We start from the raw sequence: 23,375 nt of genomic DNA, 5'->3' as shown, positions 1-23,375 counted from the left end.
TATACACATCAATTTTAACGCGTACCTACACCATTTGGAAAACATTACTGTAGAGTGTAGAGCGTCACACTGCTTTTATGCTTAGCGATCGGTAGGGGGGGCGCCAAAGATCCTAACATGGGGCCCGCTTCAGGATGAGGGGGCCATGCTTCATACAACATATTTCTTAGATATTGGAGTAATGAAAGGATGATAAAAAAATGGGGCGGCATTTTGTCTAGAGACGTCACTGACACTAGGAAATGATCTGAGTCTACATTAGCCCCTCTGTATGTCCGGACGCTCATTAGATCCGATCTGTGCCTGTTGTCTATCAAAATATGGTATATTTGGTTTATTGTGCACCCATCCGGGGATTTCCAAGTTCCCTTATATATATCCTTACGGGGAAACATTGTGCTACCAATAACCATATTTAGTGACGCTGCACAGTTAATTAGTCGGGTACCATTGTCATTACTTTCATTGTGAAGACTATGTTTTCCGACAATGGCAGTGTAAATCTCCTCCCATCCTATTTTGGCATTTAGATCACCGAGTATTATTTTCACATCGTGATTTGGGCAACTGTTGTACGTGCTTTCTAATACATCGTAGAAGTCCTCTTTTTCCTCATCCGACTTATCCTCTGTAGGGGCATGTACACTTATAAATGAGTAATTGAAGAAACTTTAATAATTCCTTTAATTCGCAGTCGCATGATCCTTGGGTTGACTGGTTCGAACCCAATAATTAAATGTTTCACTCGTTTGCTTACGATGAATCCAGTCCCACAGTGATGTTCACTATCATAGCAGCTATAGAGTATAGTGCAGTCTCGTTTCTCCATCACTCCTTGACCTATCCATCGCATCTCCTGTAGGGCCGTAATATCACATTGGTATTTTATGAGTTGTTCTGTAAGGAGTTTAAGTGCTCCTGGTCGATAGAGTGATAATGTATTCCATGTTCCAAATCGTATTTCCTTAAAGCGTTTGCCAGGTTGTCTGAGTTTAGTGTCCGGTTTCCGAGGCTGTTGGTGTGGTTTCGTAACAATGTGTTTTTTATGGGATGAGGTTGTTAGCCCCACGCCCAACCCTCTTTTCGGAGGGCCATTTCTTCCTTCTCCGTTAGCCCTGACTACACCTTCCACCAGGGTTGACTACCTGATCTTAGGTGTAGTTGCTCAGGTTTCCAGGGTTCACCACGTAGAGGTAGAGATAGGAATTGAGTAGGAGAGGCTATGCGACACTATCAGGATACAGTGTTGTGCGGTACGCATGCACTACCCGTTAGACATCTTCATACTAATTTATTATTCCTATCCAAGCTAACTTGGATGAGTAGGACGCGGTCCGAGTAGCTTGGATAGGAATAATTAGTATGAAGCTGTCGCTTGGATGGCACTCAGTCCAAGTGTACTTGGATCGTACTTGAACCGTGTCAATGCGCTTTTCTCCAGATAAGTTTGTAGGTCTGTAATTAATTCTGTGTTCCTTGGTTCTTCCATTATACATAGGTAGGTATTCTACGAAAAAGTTGAATAAGTCGAAGAGGTCTTTTATGTTAAAATAAAAAAGAAACAATATATTTTAAACGAAAACACTATAATTGAATATAAAAAAAATCATTCCAATGACATATAGGTATTACTACTATTTTTATTGTTATTATAAAATAATTTTTCAGCTTTGTGATTATTTGTAATAAATTTGTCTATGGGATTGTCACTAGTGTTTACAATATCTATGATTGTCGCATTTTTGTTTTGTCTGTGGTCTCAGGTCTGTTGATAGCATATATACACAGCAGCAGTGTTGCCAACCGTACTATAATTATAGTATTTGTACTATAATTTTGGTCCGCGTACTATGTACGATATAAAACAGGTATAGTACGCCCAAAATACTATAATTTTGAATATCGTACTATAATTTAATATAAAAGTACTATAATTTCGGATTTGCTATGTCGCAATCTAGTCGTCTTTGAAAATTGGGAACCTGCGGCCTGCGGCGAAATATTTTTCCTAAAAACCTATTGATTTTTAACAGATGACAACGCGTACTATATTTTATCCCCAAATACTATAATTTTGGAGGCTCTGTACTATAATTCCACTTTCAAAATATGGCAACACTGCACAGCAGTTACATATATACACAAATATAGTATATAGTATATTAGTCTATGGTTGATAGTGTGCAGTTTGTTTTTGATTTTGTTTTCACTTTTCATAAATTGTAATTTATACCTAGGTAGGTACACAATATATTACTTTCAAATTACTTTCTTCCTGCTACTCGCCCGTCTGGGCACGCTTGTTTATTGTTTTTGCACATTTGAGGTAAATAATATTGTCTTAAGACAGGAAATACATCTTCAACTGTAGATACTCTTGACGTTACTCGATTCTGTGAGCCATTGTCTGGATTAGGTTATAATATCTCAATTCCTTAACAATGATTTTGAAATGATTGACAACTTTACTATCAATCATTTCATTTGAATCCCTAAAATTGACACCTAAATGCGTTATTACTTCAAAATCGAAGCTGTGTTCATGCATAGAATGATTTTGAAACAGAAAGTTGTATTCTCTTCGTTTTTGGCAGCACAACCCATGGCGGGCTTTGCCTTGTCTAGAAAAATCCAGCAACACCTCCTACCAATCAGCCGCGAATCTTCCAATCTGGTTTTCTGTTATTCAAGGATACATACGCGGTTAACAGGTTGAATCCATCTGGTTTTTAATAATCATTTGCATATATTTTTCATACTGATTTTCAGAGGTTTCTGAGAATATGTAGGTAAATACTTATTTTTATGACATTTATTGGTACAAGTCGGTTATGGGGAAGCCAGCGGGAAACAAATTTTGAAAATACCTGATATACTGGATTATTTGTCAGGTTAGGTTTTCATTCATGAATTTTGCCAAATTCAGCTATGAAAATTGAATTAATGTTTGAATAATAATTGAATCTAATAAAATTGGAGACCGTATAGTATACCGTCTTCTCTTTCCGATAAGAAAGCTCATGGCGAACTGTGCCACGGTGAAATGTTTTATCCACGCCTCGCCCCGTATTACTTAACCTACCCACAACATAGCATTGTCACTTTGCAAACATGAATATCATTGTCACTTTTACTATTATTTATAGATGCAGTCATCGTGAACAAGAGATAGAACATTTGTTTCGGCAAGTGACATACTGTAAAAATTTGACTATAGTGGGCTCTACAGCATTTGATTAGTGTATATTGATAGAGTGCTCACTGGTCGGAAAATTAATACACATGCCGTTTGCCTTTTGCGGGCTTTGCACCTTATACCACTGCAAAGAATCGTATTTAATTTAAACATGAATTTTATGTCAGTACTATACGGCTCTTGGTATTTCAGCAATCGATTCTTTGTGGTTGGTTTCCAGCAGAAATGTGAATAAAAATATGCCTAACACATATAACTCAAATTATTAAATCTTTATTATTTTTCAGGGAATAACTCAAATAAGTCTACCGGCAAAATGTTTCGCCAGGAGCTTGATGACCGAATAGAGAAACTAAAAACAGCGTGCGAAAGAGCAAATGCTTCGGTGGCGTTAATTTTGAAAAACGTAAGATTAATTGGACGTATTTCTGCAAACAAGATCCAACCCTCACGTGTAACATGTTGAGAAAATTCAATATTTGAGGGATGATTGATTTAAAAAATATGATTTGTGATTACTTAATTTAAACATCTGATGGGATACTTTAATAAAATCAAATAATCACATATCATTTTAAAACAATACTAACTCAAATATTGTATTTTCTCAACAAGTTACACGTGAGGGTTGGATCTTGTTTGCAGAAATACGTCCAATTTTGTTTTTAATTTATTATTATTAGACAATCCTAGCAAACTCGCCAAGTTCAGATTGAGTTTACACTCACCATGACTAGTGCACAGTGTAAGTATCTGGTAATGTCCCGGTGGGAGGCATATTCGCTAAACCTACTTGCACCAATAGTGTGTATTTTAAACTATCGTGATAATAACTGTTTACATGTAAAAGTGCTGACTGTGTCCCCAATCTCATTCTCCAATTCTATGCGAGACGCGATGTTGTCACCGAATGGTGCTATTTGACAGATTCAGACAGGTTCGGACAAGTTCGTAGATAATCGGTAGACGTTAAAATAGTCTGTGCGGTGTAGTTCGTATTTCTTCCGGCAGATCCGCCACTATCGTTTCACTGCGCATGCTCACCGCCATGCAAGTACCAATTATTGCTTGAAAATTCAAAAGCTTCAGAACTTTTTTGATACATGCATGCAATCTAGCAACCGGTACGATAATACGTGTTTACGTCAGCAGTAAATCCATGCACCACGTGTAAACGAGGTATTATTTAAGATTATCGACAAAAATCTAAATTTTTATGAAATGTACGAAATAACGAATTGTACGAAAGTAGAATGTACAAAAGTCGAGGACCGCCTGTACTTGTATAGTACAGATTGAATTTGCACTTACCATGACTGGTGGGCAGGACCCCAGTGGGACGAAAATTTACCAAAGGTGGAGACTGGATCTTGATTCCATGTGAACTTCTCCGTATTAGTCACCCATTTTCAATAATTATTGACATATCCAATATTTGTAATATACAGCGTTTTTGTGTTTCAAGCACAAGCCGTAATTGCTACAAATATTCTTCTTCCACGGCGCTACATCCCGGGGTGGGATTTGGCCTCCTCCACAACTGCTCTCCACTCACTCCGGTCTCTCGCCACACTTATGCTACAAATATTAGCAAAATTAAAATGTACAAATCGACATATTAAGATTGCGTGGAGTTAATAAATGTTTAAATATCCATCACTATGTTAATAAATTGTAGCATTGAAGCGCACATGCACACCTCCATTAACCTCTTTTGTGAATCAAAATTTAATATTTTAAATTAATCTAGATTTTCATCATGTTCCTGGATCATTCTTTTGAAATCATAAATATAAATATAAAAAAATATTGAACATACATAAGTAATTTGGAACAACTCTAAAAAATGAATCAAATGGGACGTAAACCTACATTCATTGCAATACGGATGATCAAATTTACTGATTAAGCTACTGGCTCAAACTATCCATGCAGATATTCCATACATATGCATCTGAGGGTTATTTCAAATTCTTTTTTGGCCTAAACATTTTCTATGATTTTTTTTATACATTTATATTTCTGAGTTTGGTCCGAACTATTAATTTTGTTAAATTTTTTTTCCAGGCCTATAAGTTGGTCGACCCCAAAAATCTAGATGGAGATGCTTCCAAGACCAGAATGGAGATGCTCCAACAACTTGACAGTTTAACGTATCCAGTTATCGAGTTCAATATCTGCGTAGATTTGTTAGGTAACACCAAACGAATTAAAAAAACAAACAATATTTAATAAAGTTATCCATGTTTATGATGTTAGGGAGTATTATGTAAGCACGTTTCGAGGTGGGGGATTACGGTTTTATTAATTTTAACTGACAAAAGACTTTGCTGGTCTATTGTTTGGGCCCTGCATCAGTTGAGGTATACGCCTTGTGGTAGAGAAGGTTCAAAGCAAATTTTTGAGACACCTTTACTTGAGGCTGTATAAACACTATCTGTCACTTTATCCAACTGACTTTCTCGTAGGTATGCTTAACTATATATCTTGGAAGTAAGAGCATCAGTTGCTTGTTTTTCCAAAGTGCAGAACTAATCTGTTATTGGAAATGCTAATTGAGATCGTAATAACTGTGTTTTGCATTTATTTTCATGTATTTTCTTTGTTTTTTCATGTCATGTTGTGAATGTCCTGAATTTATAATTTGTAATATATTTAAAATAATTAAATTTGAGTTGAATGGAAATCTATACTATAAAAATGGTATTCAATTTCATCACTCACTATGCAATTTTAGAGAGACTGCAACCTGTTGATGCTCATATGATGCGTGTTAAAATTTTTTGTTTTATTACGTTGTTAAATTATCAATTACGACCGATCCTCTTTTTGCACGGGGCATACGTACCAAAGACTACCTTGCAAAACAAAACCGTGTAAAAAAAGATAAGGTACCCATACAGAAATGGTAGATAGGTTCCATGACTTAAAATCAACTCAAAATACAAAATTCTTGAACTCGAAAATAAATCGAATTTATTTATTATTTATACATAAAAATACATAGTTTTCGACTTAAATTAAATTTAGCACAGAGAAATATATTCGTTCAGTGTCGCTACTCGACAATAAACGTGCCCGTTTACTGCTGTTTTCGCTGGTGAAAAATCACTCATCGCTGGAAATATTTAATGAGGCTGACGCCGAAGCACGCGGTGCGTCTCTCGTATCGAACCCGAAATGAATAACTAGTGGCGCCATGTATGTACGTATGTATGTCTGGGCGGCATCCGGTGACAACATAATATGTATGCATTAGTGGCGTGCGGTCCATTTCAACCCAATTTTTTGATAAATATGTACATACATACGTATTTTTATTCTTTTTAAACAGTGTTATTTTGAAACCGTGCGCAAAAAAGTCGTGCAAAAGAGGATCGGGTGTATATAAACGCCAATATAATAATTTAAATACCTAGTAATAATTATGTCAAACTTTTTTCAGAACTGCAAGTGTCTGAAACCGATGGCCCTGCATCAGATGTACTAAATATCAAAACAGAAAATATATTACCATCTAACGAAGAATCAAATTCAACATGTACCAATACCTTTGGGAATGCTGGCAATATAGCTTCGAATGACTGTGATACATTTAATACTCCCCATAGTCAAGACATCAATATCAACGTTGAAGATGATTGTAAAGCGGAGCTTGTCTGTGAACCGCCAGGTGATTTTCACGAAGACGTGTCTGAGGTTTCAGCCGAACCTTTGGAGTGTACTATACGTATGCACGAAAAAAGCACAGCTACTGACGACGACAGCAAAACAGATGATGATACCGTTGTCAGTGAAGACAGTGTCGCAAATATAACGTGTATCTTACAGGAATTTCAAATTGACGATGTCAAGAATAAAATGACCTTTCAAAGTGACACCATACAAATGCCAATCAAACAACACTGTGACGCTGTTGAATACTGCGATGTGACACTGGAAAAGGGTTTGTTTTTTTACCTGTACATAATTAATAGCAATAATCAGATTTGTGTACTAACTGAAATTATTCTTCTTTTTCTTTTTTCGTTTGCATCTTTCTCACGAAAATCTCATGTAGATTTTCATTATCCTACGATGTCCGTTGTCAAACATGAGAAATTCATACATTTCTGTTGAAAATGTATTGGATTAAAATGAGCTTAATTCACAATATAATATATAAAAAACCACTGAGGTTTCTTACCAAATTAATTAAAATATTTGATTTCTATATACGTTATTAGTATGATATAGTGGCGAAGGATGGAGGTAGGCTGTTAAAGATCCTCCATAAATGGACGGTGTTATGCAGTAACCAGTTATCCACCAAAATGGAGATTTGAGTTATAAGCATTTGAAGTTAAAATGTACACCATTTAGTCAAGATAATGAATAGAGTTCATTTTTTTTTGTAAATTATTACTTGAAAACGTACCTTGTGATTGTATAAAGACTTTTTTAATAATATGATCCGTTGTTTATAATATATTAGGTAAATGGTTATTGAATAATTGTAATTGTTGCAAAAAAAAATATATTAAATATATATAAATAAAAATATATTCCACTATGCACCAAAAGTGTGACTTAACTGATTTTCCATTAACATATCAATTATTTAAGAATTTGGTTTTGATTATTAAAAAAACAATATTTATATAGAATATTTATTACAAAATTATGTGTTTATTACAATATAGTATGAATAACTGAATAAAGTAAGTACTATTCTAAATTAAATATTACCACAGTAAGAGTAATAATAAAAAAGGTAAAAATAAATGTAAATGTTATGTTTTAACCGATGAATAAAACTTATAATTAGTGTCAAAATATTAATTCTATTCGATTTCAAAATCCAAAGATAATCCAAACCCTTCTACATCGTCAGTATAATCAGCACCGTCATTATTGAGAAATTGGTAGAAGGGTTTGGCATCTTTGAGTACAAAGTTTAGTAATTTTTTTAGGACAGTTATTTTTTCTGCTGATAATGTTTCTATTTAATGTATTATTATACTTTGATGTGCCTCCAAAACTAAAAACGGTATCTTCACTAACATCGACAATATTATCATCTACTGATAATACAACAATATCTTCTTCAATAATTGCCGAGCTGGTAATGTCTCATCTATTTATCAAAGCCATTTCATTTCTTGCCATAGCAACCATGAGTTTGCCTCTGTTCATCTTGGAAATAAGGGAAAAAATATATTACCACCAATAATCCCCATTTACATATTAATAAAATTATTTTTATAGAAAAATTCCTTATAATACACTAATAAATTGTTAAATACAATATTTTTATTGTTAAGGCAATATTTATGTATCAATCAAATATTTCAATAAATCATTTTGCAGCTACCAGCATACCAGCTTGCAGCACCAAATAAAATGAAAAACGTGAATCACATTTCGCAATAATCAGTTAAGCAACTGATTATGCACCATAAAAGTGGGAACATAATTTTTGCAATAATCAGTTTAGTGAAGGCTGAAAGTGACACATCCTAAAAAACCCTTTTTTATTATTCAATTCAGCTTATCTCAGCCTTATATTTCCAGTGTAACTTATAAAACAATAATTATAATGAATTATGTAAGTGGGGCGACGATAACTAGGCAGATATTGTAAGAAAATGAAAAAAACGACAACGTTTGACATCTCAGTTTCACAACAGCGGCCATGTTGTTTGGTGGATGACTGTTAACTGCAAAATGGGTTTGTTTATTATTGTATACACACATTTTTTTAAAATTCTCATAGATGGCAATACAGACCGAATTTGACCACGATCGTTTTTGCAAAACGTAGAAAACATATTCATATTGTCGTTAAAACGAAAAACGCAAAAACACAAAAGTGTCGCTTAACTGGTTACTGCATAACACCGTCCAAATAGTGCACATTAAACTTTTTCAATTATACATATTTGTTTTCATTAAAATAAGACTACAATTTACGGATGGTGTTGGTTAATTTTTAAAATTCAACTAAACCCTGCGAAAATTCAGCCATAATAGATAATAGTGAAAAAATACTCTTCTGTCTATAAAATATCTAAAATTATGCAATTAAATCATACATAACTGGATAATTTATAGTTAGAATAATATTTGTTTGCATATTATAGTTTGGTTTAAACAGGGCTTAACTTTAGCGGCCCAAATGATAATACTAGGTATAATCTCCAGGGCCCAAGAATTAAATGAAATATAAAAAAATAAATTATCAGTGGAAAATTTGGCTCAATTTACCGAGAGTACACCGCAGAGAACCGTCAGTTTTTTTAGTCAATACTTGAAAGCGTCTAAGTGACACTTTTTGAGCATAGACAATCATGGAAAAATGGCTATTATATGGCTAAATCGCTATTATAAGCGTAGACAATAAGTAGAAATATAAAAATCTTTTACAATGAATAAAATTCAAACATTTTCAATTACCTAATAAAATTCGCCGTTTTCAAAAATCAGTATAGCATATTAGAGTTTGCCAATGCATTTCATAAAATTTAAATAATTATAAAGTAACCTTTGACACAAAGACACTCGTGCTTACCTCTTCGTATAAAAACGCTCTAAATAGGTAGGTAGGTATGCGAAAATAAGGAACATTTTTCAAAATAACAATATTTTATATATAAAATTGAGCCGTGTTAACTAAACGACATTGTTATAATTTCAGAGAATTCCGACTCAAATTTAATCAATAAAATAAGAAATACCAGTGAAAATGGCTTGAATGGCTTTTATTTACTCTTTGATTAGTGATTGTTTTTATAAGATAATAATATATATCCATAGTCAGTATTCCGTATGTGCATTCATTTAATTAAATGTATAATAAATAAAACAGGCTCCAGTTTATGAGCCCCATGAAAACATTTCGCTTCCACAAACAAATGGCCCGGTCAAATAGCCGCGATAGAACGGCTCACACTGATTGAAATTAAACGTCACTGGTATAATAACCAATAAAATTAAAATTAAAAAAAATTACGAGGTTAGTTTGCTATATTTAATATGAAAGATAACACGCTTCATGAATATTTATGATAGGTATATTATGCCGAAACGTAAATCTTAAGTAGGAAAAATGGCATTTTAATGAAAATCAGTGACGTTTAATTTCAATAAGTGTGAGCCGTTTTATCAAGGTTTTATTGGCCGGGCCATTTGTTTGTGGAAGCGAAATGTTTTCGTGGGACTCATAAACTGGTGCGTGTTTTATTTATTATACGTTTAATTAAATGAATACGGAATACTGACTATGGATATATATTACAATCTTATAAGAACAAACACTAATCAAAGAGTAAATAAAAGCCATTCAAGCCATTTTCACTCGTATTTCTTATTTTATTGATCAAATTTGAGTCGGAATTATCTGAAATTATAACAATGTCGTTTAGTTAACACGGCTCAATTTTATATATAAAATATTGTTATTTTGAAAAATGTTCCTTATTTTCGCATACCTACCTACCTATTTAGAGCGTTTTTATACGAAGGTTTAAGGCTCGCACAAACCAACGCGAATATTCACCAAGTACCCCGTCAAAATATCCCGAAAAAAGCACCCGCCATCGGTATGGAAGGTCTGGTCAAAAGAGTCTCGAAAAAAGCCAACGCCGCTGTAATGCTTCCTACTTACCTGTTGTTAATGAACAAACGTAACATTTATTCACGCAGGAGATCTAAAGATACAATGAAAGCCATCAATTTGTCATATATTTGGCTATTTTTTGAGACTCTTTTGACCGCACCTTCCATATCGATGCGGGTGCTTTATTTGGGATATTTTGACGGGGTAAATTCGAATGGATGGCAGTGTCGGAGACAAATTGTATCAATGATAATATAAAATTATTGATATATTATTTGAATGCTCGATACCGAAACGTCAAACAATCGCAGCACTCCATATTGAACTTTGTAAGATAATAACTTAATTCCCTTCCGAAATCTGTGCGTCCCGTGCTCTTTCCCGTAAGCCAATACGAGCTTGATTGGCGAATATTCGCTGCGAATAATTCGCTTTGGTGTGAGGATCGAATTAAGCACGAATGTCTTAGCTTACTTTATAATTATTTTAATTTTATGAAATGCATTGGCGAACTCTATTATGCTATACTGATTTTTGAAAACGGCGAATTTTATTAATTTAAAATGCTTGAATTTTATATATTGTAAATGATTTTTATATTTGTACTTATTGTCTACACTTATAATAGCGTTTTTGCCATATAATATCGGTTTTTTCCATGATTGCCTATGCTCAAAAAATCTCGCTTAGATGTTTTCAAGTATTGAAATAAGAAATCTGACGTTTATCCAGGGTGAGCGGTCGTAATATAGAGCCGAAAATTTTATATCTAGCGCTTACATATTATGAGACATCATTTGAAGTTCGTCGAAAGGGTTTTTCATTCATAATTTCATGAAAATGTCGGAAAATTTGCACCAACACTCACAACACTGCTAATTAACAAGAAATAGTTCAAAAAAATTAAAAAAAAAAAATTTTTTTAATTATAAAAACTATAAATTTAACAAATACACATATTTTTTTGGTAATATCACTATTATTTTCACTGCCCACATAAACATCTCTAAAAGTTTTCTTCCGTATGGTAAATTTCAAAACACCGTTCAAAGCATAGTGCAATGTCACGCTGCTTGCACACAAACCGAGTTTCCCTCCGTTTTTTATTGTTTTTTGTATTATAACATAATACCACCTTCTGGTGACACTATTCTTTTCCATCAAATGTCTCTCTGTAAGTCTGGTGGGTAGAGGCGCCTTCCGCTTCAAATTTGTCTTTGGTTCTGTCTTGTGTTTTTGAATCAGTGTATCCACCGTCGTAAATGATCACTCAGAACTGTGATATTTTTTGTAGCAAATTTAAATTGTTTATTTGTCTCCCGCACTACCATTTCAACAAAGGAAATATGGATACAACACTTGAAATAGTCCATTTCAATTGCATCCGAAGCTAAACTATTTGCTTTGCATCCCGATTGATTATCATCAAATGAAAATGCGCGCGGGTCAAATAAATCCGATTTCCACTCAAATGTCGGTCTTTCAGTAGCTTCCGATGTAGTTGGTTCATTTTCATCAACTTCATCAACATCAGAATCATCACTATTGTCTTCAGATTCAATCCTTTCTGAAAGATTGTCAATTTCACCATCATCACAATATTCATCCATTTTGAATTGGAAAAATTGAAAAATAAACTCGTAAATATATCACTTTTGTTTGTCCAATTTGAAAGCAAAAAAAAAAAAAAAAATAGTCACAGTACTTAGACACTCGACACATACAAAATTTTCAATCTGAAAACATCGAAAATCTTTCAATTCAATCTATTAGTAAACTCGTAAATATAACACTTGTATACCCAAATCATATGCGAAATATAAATACTTACAACACTTTGTAACTCTACACAAATTAAATTTCAATATGAAAAAATGCAAAATCTTTTAATTAGAACGCAAATCGGACACGCACCATTTATTACGATACGCGCGGCCGGCGCCTTACACTAATACGCAGCGCAAACTAATGAGTCAACAATTTTTCTGTACATGGGAAGAAATCGGTAACCCTGAAAGGGCCTCTCGGGAATCCCCTTTATTCTCGCTATGTATTTGAGTTTTCAAGAGTTTCTGCCTGCGGAGCTTGCCCATAAATGTCAATACACGTATTAAAATTGAAAAAATAAATACATGACTCGTATTAGGCGCGTCGTGTTTCGCTCATCACGGGCGCACGAAAGTGACGGGAACCACAGTCAGTGGCTGTTAAAGGGTTAATGAATTTAAAAAATGAACCAACAATATGTGTAATGTATTCTTAACCCGTGAAAACAAATAAGTATGAATGAAAAAGTATCCACAATTTTGTTGTCTCACCCAAAATATTATGGTTTGGTTTAGGCAGGGTTTGATTGATTTTTAAAAACTAACCAAACCATCTGTAAATTGTATTCTTAGATCAATAAAAACAAATACGTGTGATTAACAAAGTTTAATGTGCACTATTTATGTGCGGATCTTAACAGTCTACCTCCATCCTTCGCTACTGTTATGATATATGTTCACCAACATAGATCTATTGATCGAATCGTTAACTTAATATGTTTCGAATCTTCATTACACCTAGTAAAAAATTAGACTATACAGACCTACAAACATATCTGTAGAATGGCCAAAAATGGAACTATGAACCATTGGACGCCATTTTGAAAATTTCATTTGAATGTCAGATTTTGTCCAGTTACGAGTCTTGATTGGGTAGTTTTTGACAGTGGCTCCCCCATTCTTCAGATAAGTTTGTAGGTCTGTACATAAGTAATGTCTCAACCTAGAATTAAAACAAAAAAATTCGCTCAATATAATATACAGGCGGCCCTCGACTTTCGCACGTAATTGGTTCCTGAAAATGTGTTCGAATGTTGAATGTTCGAAAGTAGAGGGATGTAAAAAAAACATCAAAAAGTGTACGAGGTGTATTGTGTTTTTTTTATAGACTTGTCAAGAGATAGTTAGATACCACCCTTTTACGTATTTGAGAAGGTGACGGGGAGGGGAGGAAAGAGGATCGACTGCATGGGAGCGTACAGTTTTTGCATTATAAACAAAAAAGAAATGTACGAGATGGCGGATTGTGCTAAAGTAGAACGGTCGAAAGTCGAGGACCGCCTGTATCATGTGCATACTTTTGAGGATTCTTCTTTACCGGCTATTAATGCAACTTCTAATGGCTTTCGGAATTTACTACACCAGCGCATCTATTCTATACACAAGACTGCTTTCGGCCTCTATCTAGGGTAGGAAAGTATCCAAGTATCAGCACTTACAATAACAATTACAATAAGTGCTATGTTTTAACAGCACCTCTCTTGGCTGTGATAAATTTTAGAGTGTGATAGACAGTTTTGACAGTTCAGCGGGTCTATTCTGTACACAAGGCGACTACCGACCGCTAAAGTTATAAAGTGATAGTATTTATTATATATTTGTATTGAGGTATTATAATTGTTACAATAAGTTAGCCGTCTAAACAGTCAAAATTGTCTATCTCGCTCTAAATTTTATCGCAGCCAAGAGAGGTGCTGTTAAAATATAGCACTTATTGCAACAATTACAACCAACTTATTGTAATTGTTACAAAAGTGCTAATACTTTGATAAAAACCTATCCTAAGTTTGATAATATTTATCACTTTATCACTTTAGCGGTCAATAAGTATAGAATAGACCCACTGATGGCTAACTTATTGTAATTGTCACAATAAGTGTTAATATTTCGATACTTTCCTACCGTAGTTAGCTGCCGTAAAGGCCGAAAGCAGTCTTGTGTATAGAAGATGCGCAGATGAGTTTATTTATAAATCTTGGAAAATAATGTAAACCCAATATTATAATATAATATGGAACGCTGTTTATTCAAAACTATCGAATTGTTTACGACATGGTTCAGTGCTTGCACGTCGATTATCTACACTCACACATATACCTTTCCCATGTGGTTGCAGTTAACCTACTCTCTGCTATACAGTACACTTGCTCCCTTTATAACAATTGTAACCATCTAGTTTAACTCCCAAAATAAAAACGTTGGCAAATTTTTCTGTAGGTACGAGAGTTTCACGTAGTTCCCGTTCATGTGAAATATTTTTATCTGATTGCAGATACACCAGACTGTAAAATACCCGACCAACCTTTGCTAGACCTCGATGAAGATTTTATTGCACTTGTTAAATACGTTGAAAGTCCTTCTCATTTCTATATAACCCGTGAAAGTTCAGACTTTCAAACGTAAGCATATATTTTACGACATTTATTAATTAATAATTTTTTAATTAAATTATTGACATCACTGAACAATTCCCAGATAAGAAGGTCTCTACAGGACATTAAATCGTTTTATTTTTCAGGTTACAACTGGATATGTTGACGCATTATAATGAATACACAAATAGAATACTTTTTAGCACTAAGGAAAAGCTAATGTCAACCAATAAGATATACTTTGCATGTAATTATGCAGGCTTGTGGCTGAGAGGAAAGCTCATGGACATTTTAGAAGTGAGGCTTCATTTTTAATCTCCTTTTAATATGCTTGCCTCTTATTTCAATTCGATTTAAGTATTTATTTAAAAAATCGATCACGGATTGCAAATATAACTAGGTACATAATTGAAATGTTTGTATGAGTTGTTAATTCGATCTCTGCTATCTTGAACTTTTTCTTATCTTTGACAAGAATCCTCAATCACATTAATGATTTATGTTACATATTAATGTTTTGAGAAAATCAAATAAAACAATCATCATGTGCTAAATAAATTTTATTTTAGTAAGTTTTTATTAACATTTAAATTCCTATTTTCCATATGGATTTTGTGTTTTCGGTCATTGTTCATCTGGAAGGAACTGACAATTACACCAATATCATCAGCCATTTTAATTTTGCATAATATATTACCAACGCAGGGAAACTGGACAGAAATATTAAATTAAAATATATAGTCTTGCCATAGAAAAAAGTTAATTTGTCTCAAGCATAGGGAATTTTACGAAGATCGTTACTGTATTTACAACTTGAAACTGCCCAAATGTAATGTAATGTGTGTCGTTATGGTGGTGAGGCTTCAATTTTAGAATTGTTTTTGATACAAAAAGTTTGTTACAAATTTAAATATTCAATATTAATTTTGCTACTTGCTGAAGATTGCATGGATGTATAATAATTTATATACACATAAATTGAAATTAAAATTTCTGAATTCGGCGAACTTATTTTAAAATTTTTCTCAATTTTAGACCCTGAGACTTATTTTTGATACAAAAAAGTTAATAATAAATTGAATTATTCGTTAATCTGTAATACAAAATGAATTTTACTCGTCTCGAGCAAGAAGACGACATTTGTATCCACATAAATAGAAATTTGAATTTTATAAATTTTTATTGAATTGGTAAAACACCTGCAAACTTTCCAGCACACATCAACTAGGTGAAATATCTTGAAGTTCAGCGTGGTTCCAGGCGGATAGCTGGTGTCCATTGCACGGACTGTTTGAACACGTGTAGATGCGGGAAAATGCGGGGTCAAGCAGTGAGGTAATTGGGGGGAACAAGCTGCAGATGCGCAAGTCTCTTAGCAAGGATTATACACAGGGTTAATATACGGTCCATGTGGTAATCACAAGCTGATTTTAAATTGTTGACAGCTGGATGTTGAAGTCAGAGAGAAGTGAGAGGTCACTCCACTCACAAAATCTATGAAAAATTTGAAAATTTAGATTTCGAATTAATGGTCTCTGTAACTGAAATAATATTTCTTAATAATGGTGGGTGATTTGATATAAAAGTCACTAGTTCTTTTATAAATTTTTCAGTCTGATGATACCCACATTGGAGTCTTTCTCATGGATACAGGACACACTGTGAGGAAGATGCACATTGAAGATATTGAACCGCTGAAAAGGATATACTGCTCCCTGCCGCCTCAGGCCTACCGTTGCCACTTGAATGGGGTAATCTTCCTTTTTTTACTGTAGCAATCAACTCAGGAATATCGTCGCTTTGTTGCAAGTGAGGTTGTATGAGGGCAACTAAAAATCTTTTCAGTTCTGTTTTTATTTTATGTCAAGCGTGTTAAAACATTTAAAAGTTAGTGCTGTGCATTGCAAATCCTGAAAATCAACAAAATATCTGTTTTAGCGTAGTCATTTCATAATAAAAACTGTATTTCTTACACATTTAAAGTAAAAGGTTTTAGGCAGGCATTTCGGCTAAGCTAATGCTAAGCGGCTTACATGTCGGGTTATAATGTCGTGGGTCCCATTTTCGAATCTCGGGAAATACACATTGTTTTCAATCTGTGGCAGTGGGAGTCGGATTATGGACCTAATACGTTCAGCAAATGGCTAACATCCATTTCTCATAAAAACGAAAATCTGTTAATACAAACCTTCACTGTGGAGGCTCGTGTGATCTTATTAGGATTGGACATGGTCAAAAATTTTTTTTTCGCCTTTCCCCACTGTACTATGTGCGCTTATTTTAGTTTGAAATTACACTTTACAATTGCTGGCCACAGACGTACAGTTTTCGTAACAGGTTGAACATGCCAGTTAATACGTAATGGCGGCCATACAGTTATCTTTGGTAGATAATCTGCTGCGCCCATAGACGGACAGTTTTCGACCTGCCAGATGTGCGCCAGGTTCAAACTGCCAGCGACCCCCTACTCCCGTGTTTTTGTAATACTGTTGGAATTTCAACTAGTCGAAAGTTCTCGGGTGACGTTAGATGTTGGTAACGTAAAGTAGAATATACCGCGCGATACAACTGCGGCTGGTGTTGCTTGTTATAAAATACAAATTCATTTATTATTAAAAATGTAATAATATTATGTACGCGGAGATCGCAAATATTATATTTTATTTATTTTTACGAGAGTAAAACAAAGTTATAGTTATTTATGTAAACATATTATTTTATACAATATAATATAAATGTTAAAATTTTAGAGAGCATTATAAATATTAACCTTTCTAACGCGGCAACTGACTTTAGTCAGCCTATACGCGCAAGTCATCCGCGCGTCAGCTGACTAAAGTCATTTCGATTTTCGTTTGCCTAGTACTGCTTTCGGCCAGGCGCGAAAAAATCTAATATTGATTTAATTTATTCAGAAATCATCCTTCTCTTGACATCTGTCAATGAATAGCCTAAACTTTTGTTCTATCTAATTTAAATAAATATTTTTCGGGAGCGTGTCTTGGATAAAAAAATATCAGTCATCGGGCCAATTCAAACTTGCCGGGTATATAGTGTCTTATCGCTTCTTAGTGCATGTGCGCCGAAGATATTTGACTGACGCGTTTGTAGCGATACGAATTCGCGATATAATATGTTATATTGTTTTTTAGTGATTGAAAAACTATTTGGTGCATAAACTGTTATATAGAATATGAGAAAGTTACATTGATCAAAGTGAATTTACAAAACATTTTACAAAAGGAATGCTTTTTGAGATTGCATTCATTCGTCTACCTGCTAGTATATTATCCGAGAGTTAATAGTTTCGGAAAATAATTTGAACAAGGTGTAATTTAAATATAAGAGTCCGCGATTCAATATTTCTCTTTGTTTATTGTTGATTAACATTTTTAAATACTATTTTCTGATTATACTAATAGGTAAAACGGACAAAAGTTGTTTATTTACCTTAGTTATCAGTCATTTATAAAGAAAAGATATGTTAAGTAAATAAACATTTTCACACAATTGAAAATTTCTGTATCGGAAAAATTAAAAACATTTTGTGATAGCATATTGTGTGTGGTCGATATTTTGTCATTATTTTAAAATGGATATCCCTGGTAATTTGAGCGATGAAATGGGAGAAGCAATTCATGATCCTGATTCAGATTATGAATTGAGTGAAAATGAGTACTACGATGATTCAGATACTTCCAGTGCCCCATCAGAAAGTGCTGCTGCCGCCGCCTCTAATTTAAATGTAAATCGTAATGTTGACGATCTGTCTTCGTGGACTACTGGACCTTTCATACCAGTTGTTCACGAATTTGATGATTTCTTTTCTGGAGTCAGCCCGCACACAAATTTATCAGATAGCTCTAAAGAAATAGAATTTTTTGAGCATTTTTTGAATTCAAATATAATGGACAGAATCGTAATCGAAACAAATAACTATTATACAGAAGACATTAGAAGACAAGAACCATCGCCGAAATCACGAATGCATAAGTGGGTCAACACAGACGTCCCAGAAATGTACATTTTTTTTGCTGTAAGTATGTTGATGACTAGAAATCGTCACATCACAATAGAGGAACATTGGTCAACCGATCCACTCTTATCCAGCCAAATGTTCGGGAAAGTAATGCCAAGAGACAGATATACTTTGCTTTTGAGGATGTTGCACTTTTCGGATCCCAATACTCAAATTCCTGGAGATAAATTACATAAAATTAAAATTCTGATCGACCATTGCCGAGAAATATTCAAAAAAACAATGATGCCGCACGAGAACTTATGTATCGACGAAAGCATAATTGTTTTCAAAGGTAGATTGCTGTTTAAACAGTACATTCCTTCAAAACGCCACCGTTTCGGCATAAAAATGTTCGTTCTTTGCGATGTGATGACTGGTTATATATTAGATTTCATAATATATTGCGGGGAAGGAACAGATATTGTCGATGAGCAGGGACTTGGCATTTCGGGAGCTGTGGTAACGACATTAATGAACGAATATTTCGGTAAAGGTCATACTATGTGGACTGACAACTGGTATTCAAGCCCAGACTTATTTAAACATCTTCACGAAAAAAAAACAAATGCTTGCGGAACAGTCCGAAAAAATCGAAGAAATATGCCAACATTTAGGAAGCTCAAGAAAGGAGAAGTGGAGTCAAAAAATAGTAGCTCGCTATTGGCTATAAAATGGCACGACCGGCGCGAAGTCCATATGTTGACTACATTGCACAATGATTCATTTACACCCACAGGAAAATTCAATAGGCAGACCGGAAAGCCTATACTGAAACCTACATGTGTTATCCAATATAATAAATGTATGGGATCTGTAGATAAAGCTGATATGATGTTAAGTACACTAAGTTGTATGCGAAAATCAATAAAATGGTACAAAAAGGTGGCTTTCCATATCATAGATCTGTTTTTATTAAATTCATATATTCTGTTTAGTACTATCACAGGCAAAAAAACAGGTCTAGCTAATTTTCAGTTAAAAGTAATCAGGCAAATATTTGAAAAATATCAAGTTCCAGCCACATCCCGCGCACAGCAACCCGTCGACCATCCACTGCGCTTATCAGCTAGAGCGATGGCAAAGCATATGCCGGACATAATTCATCCCGCAAATAAACGGATAAATCCTTGCAGAGTTTGTCATCTTTGTGCGAATACAAAAAAAAAGCCGAAAACCAAAAAATATTCCAGATACATGTGTTCCGTGTGTAACGTGCCATTATGCGTGTATCCGTGCTTTAGAGAATACCATGAAAAGGTGAACTATTAAAATATTTAAGTGTTTCAAAAATACTAAAATGACCTACCTACATATCAGACGATGTTGAAATTTATAAATTAATAACATTTGAAACTATGTGGATTATGTGTTCTGTTTAGTGAATAGTGTATTGTCATGTTATCAAAATAAACCATTAATATTATCAAGTGGGGTGTAAAAAAGGATTTCTCATAATTTATTAAGTGGTCTGGGATTACGGTTGCATTAACTCTGAAGTTTTGAACATAATTCTGTCATCGACGCACTTGTCCGGAGCCGACACGTCAACAAAATGGCGACTGAAACGTAAGTCACACGCTTTTTGTATAACGCGGCTTGTTCGTCATTCTTTATCATAATCAGGGCACAAATGTTTATTTTTAAGATCGTTAAAAATATTACGACTATTCATAATCACCGTTGAACACTTAAAATATTTTTGATGACTGTATTTGTACATGTTTGACTGACATTTATTGTGATTTATCAATACTTGAAATCATGACGCGCTCTATTGTATTAAAGCGGTATTCTTGACGCTTTGAAAGGGTTAAGTTATTGTGAAAATATAGACTAATAACTCAGTACTCAAATTTTATTTATTGTATGTAGTGAATATTACAAATTATTAATTTAAGACGTTCACAACATAAATTAATATACCTAATTGTGAATGACAATGTCGGTAAATCTAAATAAAATTTAAGTATATATTTTAATAATATCATAGTAATTAATTATTATACTGATGATTTATGTAAATATAATTTTCTGGCATGTTTAAATTTATTGTATATAAAATCAATACCTTTATAAATATTACCGTTTTCTTACTTAATTAATACTGTCCATTAAAGGGAATAATTTATTCAAAAGAAAAGATTATATTTTATATTTACACGAATGTGTATAATATTGTTTCGGTGAATCGATAAAATACACAATCCACTAGCGAAATAATGATTTATTTTACCAACGTCATTGGTGTGTATTTTATGTCGATTTGTTTCTAATAAAAACAATTATAACCATAATAAATTCAAAGTAAAATTATTCATGTATCAATATCGTTCAAGTATACCCTACCTAAAACTAATTGAAACAATGCCCCTGTGTAATATCTCCGCGAACCTAACCTCCATAGTTTTTGACACTTGCTCTGCCACAGACAATAACTGTACGTATATGGGCACGTCTGTTGACAGTTCGACAGATTTAAATGGGGTAGTTAAACTGATCTGTGGTGTGGCCACTAACGTACAGTTATTGAACAGTTATTGTCTGTGCCATGTTCAACCTGCTACGAAAACTGTACGTCTGTGGCCACCTAATACCACAATATTGACATTCATAACACTTTCAGTGCAAGGATAATTACATACATACTATGTAATTAAAGGTAATAATATGTATGTACTTACTTATCTGGGAAAGTAAAATACAATTTTTTAGTAGAGAGTAGACTACTCAGTAGAGTACTCGAAACTAACAAATTGCACCATATGTCAAATTAGAACTGAGTTGATGATATTTACGCATTTAATTTATTCATTAACAAATAATTATTTCAGATCCAGCCTGTACCAAAAGACAATGGAAAATGGTCGAAGAAGGCCATTAACTATATGAAGAATATCAGCTCTTCATGCAATATTACCGTTACCGATAAGTAAGTCATTATAAATTATGATCGACATTCCACGTTGCGGTGTCCATATTATTCATCATTCACTTCTTGGTTACATGTAAATTGTACGTAAAACATTTCACCGTAGCACAGTTCGCCGTGAACTTTCTATCGGAAAGACATGACCGTAAACTATGCAGTCTCCAATTTTATTAGATTCAATGTGAACAATTAATATACCCGATTTTGGAAAAATTCATGAATGAAAACCTAACCTAATGACATTCCCCAGGGTCTGATGAAGAAGACCAGCTCAGTCGAGTGACCAGGGTTATCAATAATTTATTTTGTATTTTATTTTTGGTGTTTTTAGGAGAAGAGAGGTGGTAGTAATTAAATACACTATTTAATTGGTATTATGCTTATATTTCCTTCCATAGGTTTATTAATTTTGTAAATGTGACAGTATTTGTTAATGCTTAATTCTAAATTATTATACTTATCAATTATCTTATTTTATGCTTATTTATATTATTTCGCTTTTATAATTCACAGCTAATTTCTTTATATGCGGCTTTTATAGACACCAGCCCCCCTCTAATAAGTCTTGGTTGGGTATTCGTAATCAACAATTCTCGGAGTGAAAATTATAATTTGGGAAATGGGGTAAGGTGTATAACTTTAATCGATGGTGGGCGGAATTAATTTTTTCATAAAATTAAGTAACTATAGAAACGTTAATTTTTAATTAATTCTTTGCGGTGTCCAGGAATCTTCACCTCCGATAGAATTCATGATGCTTTTGTATTTACTCGGAATTAAATGAGAGGTGAGTACGTTTAATGAGGTAGGGACCTGCATCCGTTGTCTCTGGACCCGTTTAACCACATATCTAATTGTTAATGTCATTCTGCCGACCTCCGCTATTTAATATCTACGTAAGCAGTAATGACAGCTGTATTACTCGCTTTGTATTACTTATAATTACTTAGTGCATACTTATACCTACTTATATATATATCGTCGCCGTAGATGTCAATGGAGCCAGTCCACAAAATCATAATTCTGAGAAACAGGCGTACAAAGATTTTGTGTAACAAAAAAGCAACATTGTTTAATGAACTTTTTTGTTTTTAAAGATATAATGGTGTAACTTTGAACATAGAGTATGCTTTGTGGTGTTATTTTTTTTATTATTTTCAACAAATAACTAAAAAAAATAGCATCTTAGAAGTTATGTGTGTTATATCTCGTGACCACTGAATATTGAAATGTACAGTTGGCACAAGTGTGTGGTAGTCAAAAGAGTTTTGTGGGTTAAATCCATTGACCACTGCATCTTGATGATTTTAAAATGCTTTTGTGTACTTAACTCATTTTCGCCAATTTTGTGGCTTGGCTACCTTGACATCTACGGCGACGATATGCCCTCTACAATATTGCAAAATAATATTTATGTATTTTCGCAATTGAAGA

General features: G+C 33.7%; 1 protein-coding gene across 2 annotated transcripts in view; it reads left to right on the top strand.

Annotated features, from left to right (window-relative positions):
• The first annotated feature begins 2,208 nt into the window (after positions 1 to 2,208).
• Positions 2,209 to 23,375, top strand: part of LOC147069917 (tudor domain-containing protein 1-like) — a 79,378-nt gene continuing 58,211 nt past the window's right edge. The window contains exons 1-8 of one of the 2 annotated variants that reach the window (XM_085949594.1): positions 2,209 to 2,237; positions 3,484 to 3,602; positions 5,264 to 5,390; positions 6,642 to 7,142; positions 14,892 to 15,018; positions 15,138 to 15,288; positions 16,605 to 16,742; positions 21,844 to 21,941. In XM_085949594.1, the coding sequence (XP_085805720.1) occupies positions 3,513 to 3,602; positions 5,264 to 5,390; positions 6,642 to 7,142; positions 14,892 to 15,018; positions 15,138 to 15,288; positions 16,605 to 16,742; positions 21,844 to 21,941 (1,232 nt within the window). In that variant the 5' untranslated portion in view covers positions 2,209 to 2,237; positions 3,484 to 3,512. Of the gene's footprint in view, positions 2,327 to 3,483; positions 3,603 to 5,263; positions 5,391 to 6,641; positions 7,143 to 14,891; positions 15,019 to 15,137; positions 15,289 to 16,604; positions 16,743 to 21,843; positions 21,942 to 23,375 lie in introns of both variants that reach the window. The other variant, XM_085949595.1, reaches the window with a different exon arrangement.

Source organism: Rhyacophila brunnea, unplaced genomic scaffold, assembly GCF_057557595.1.
Source record: "Rhyacophila brunnea isolate RB1 unplaced genomic scaffold, BYU_Rbru_1.0 scaffold_22, whole genome shotgun sequence".
NCBI classification, from domain to species: Eukaryota; Metazoa; Arthropoda; class Insecta; order Trichoptera; family Rhyacophilidae; genus Rhyacophila; species Rhyacophila brunnea.
This window is presented reverse-complemented; position numbering and strand designations above follow the sequence as displayed.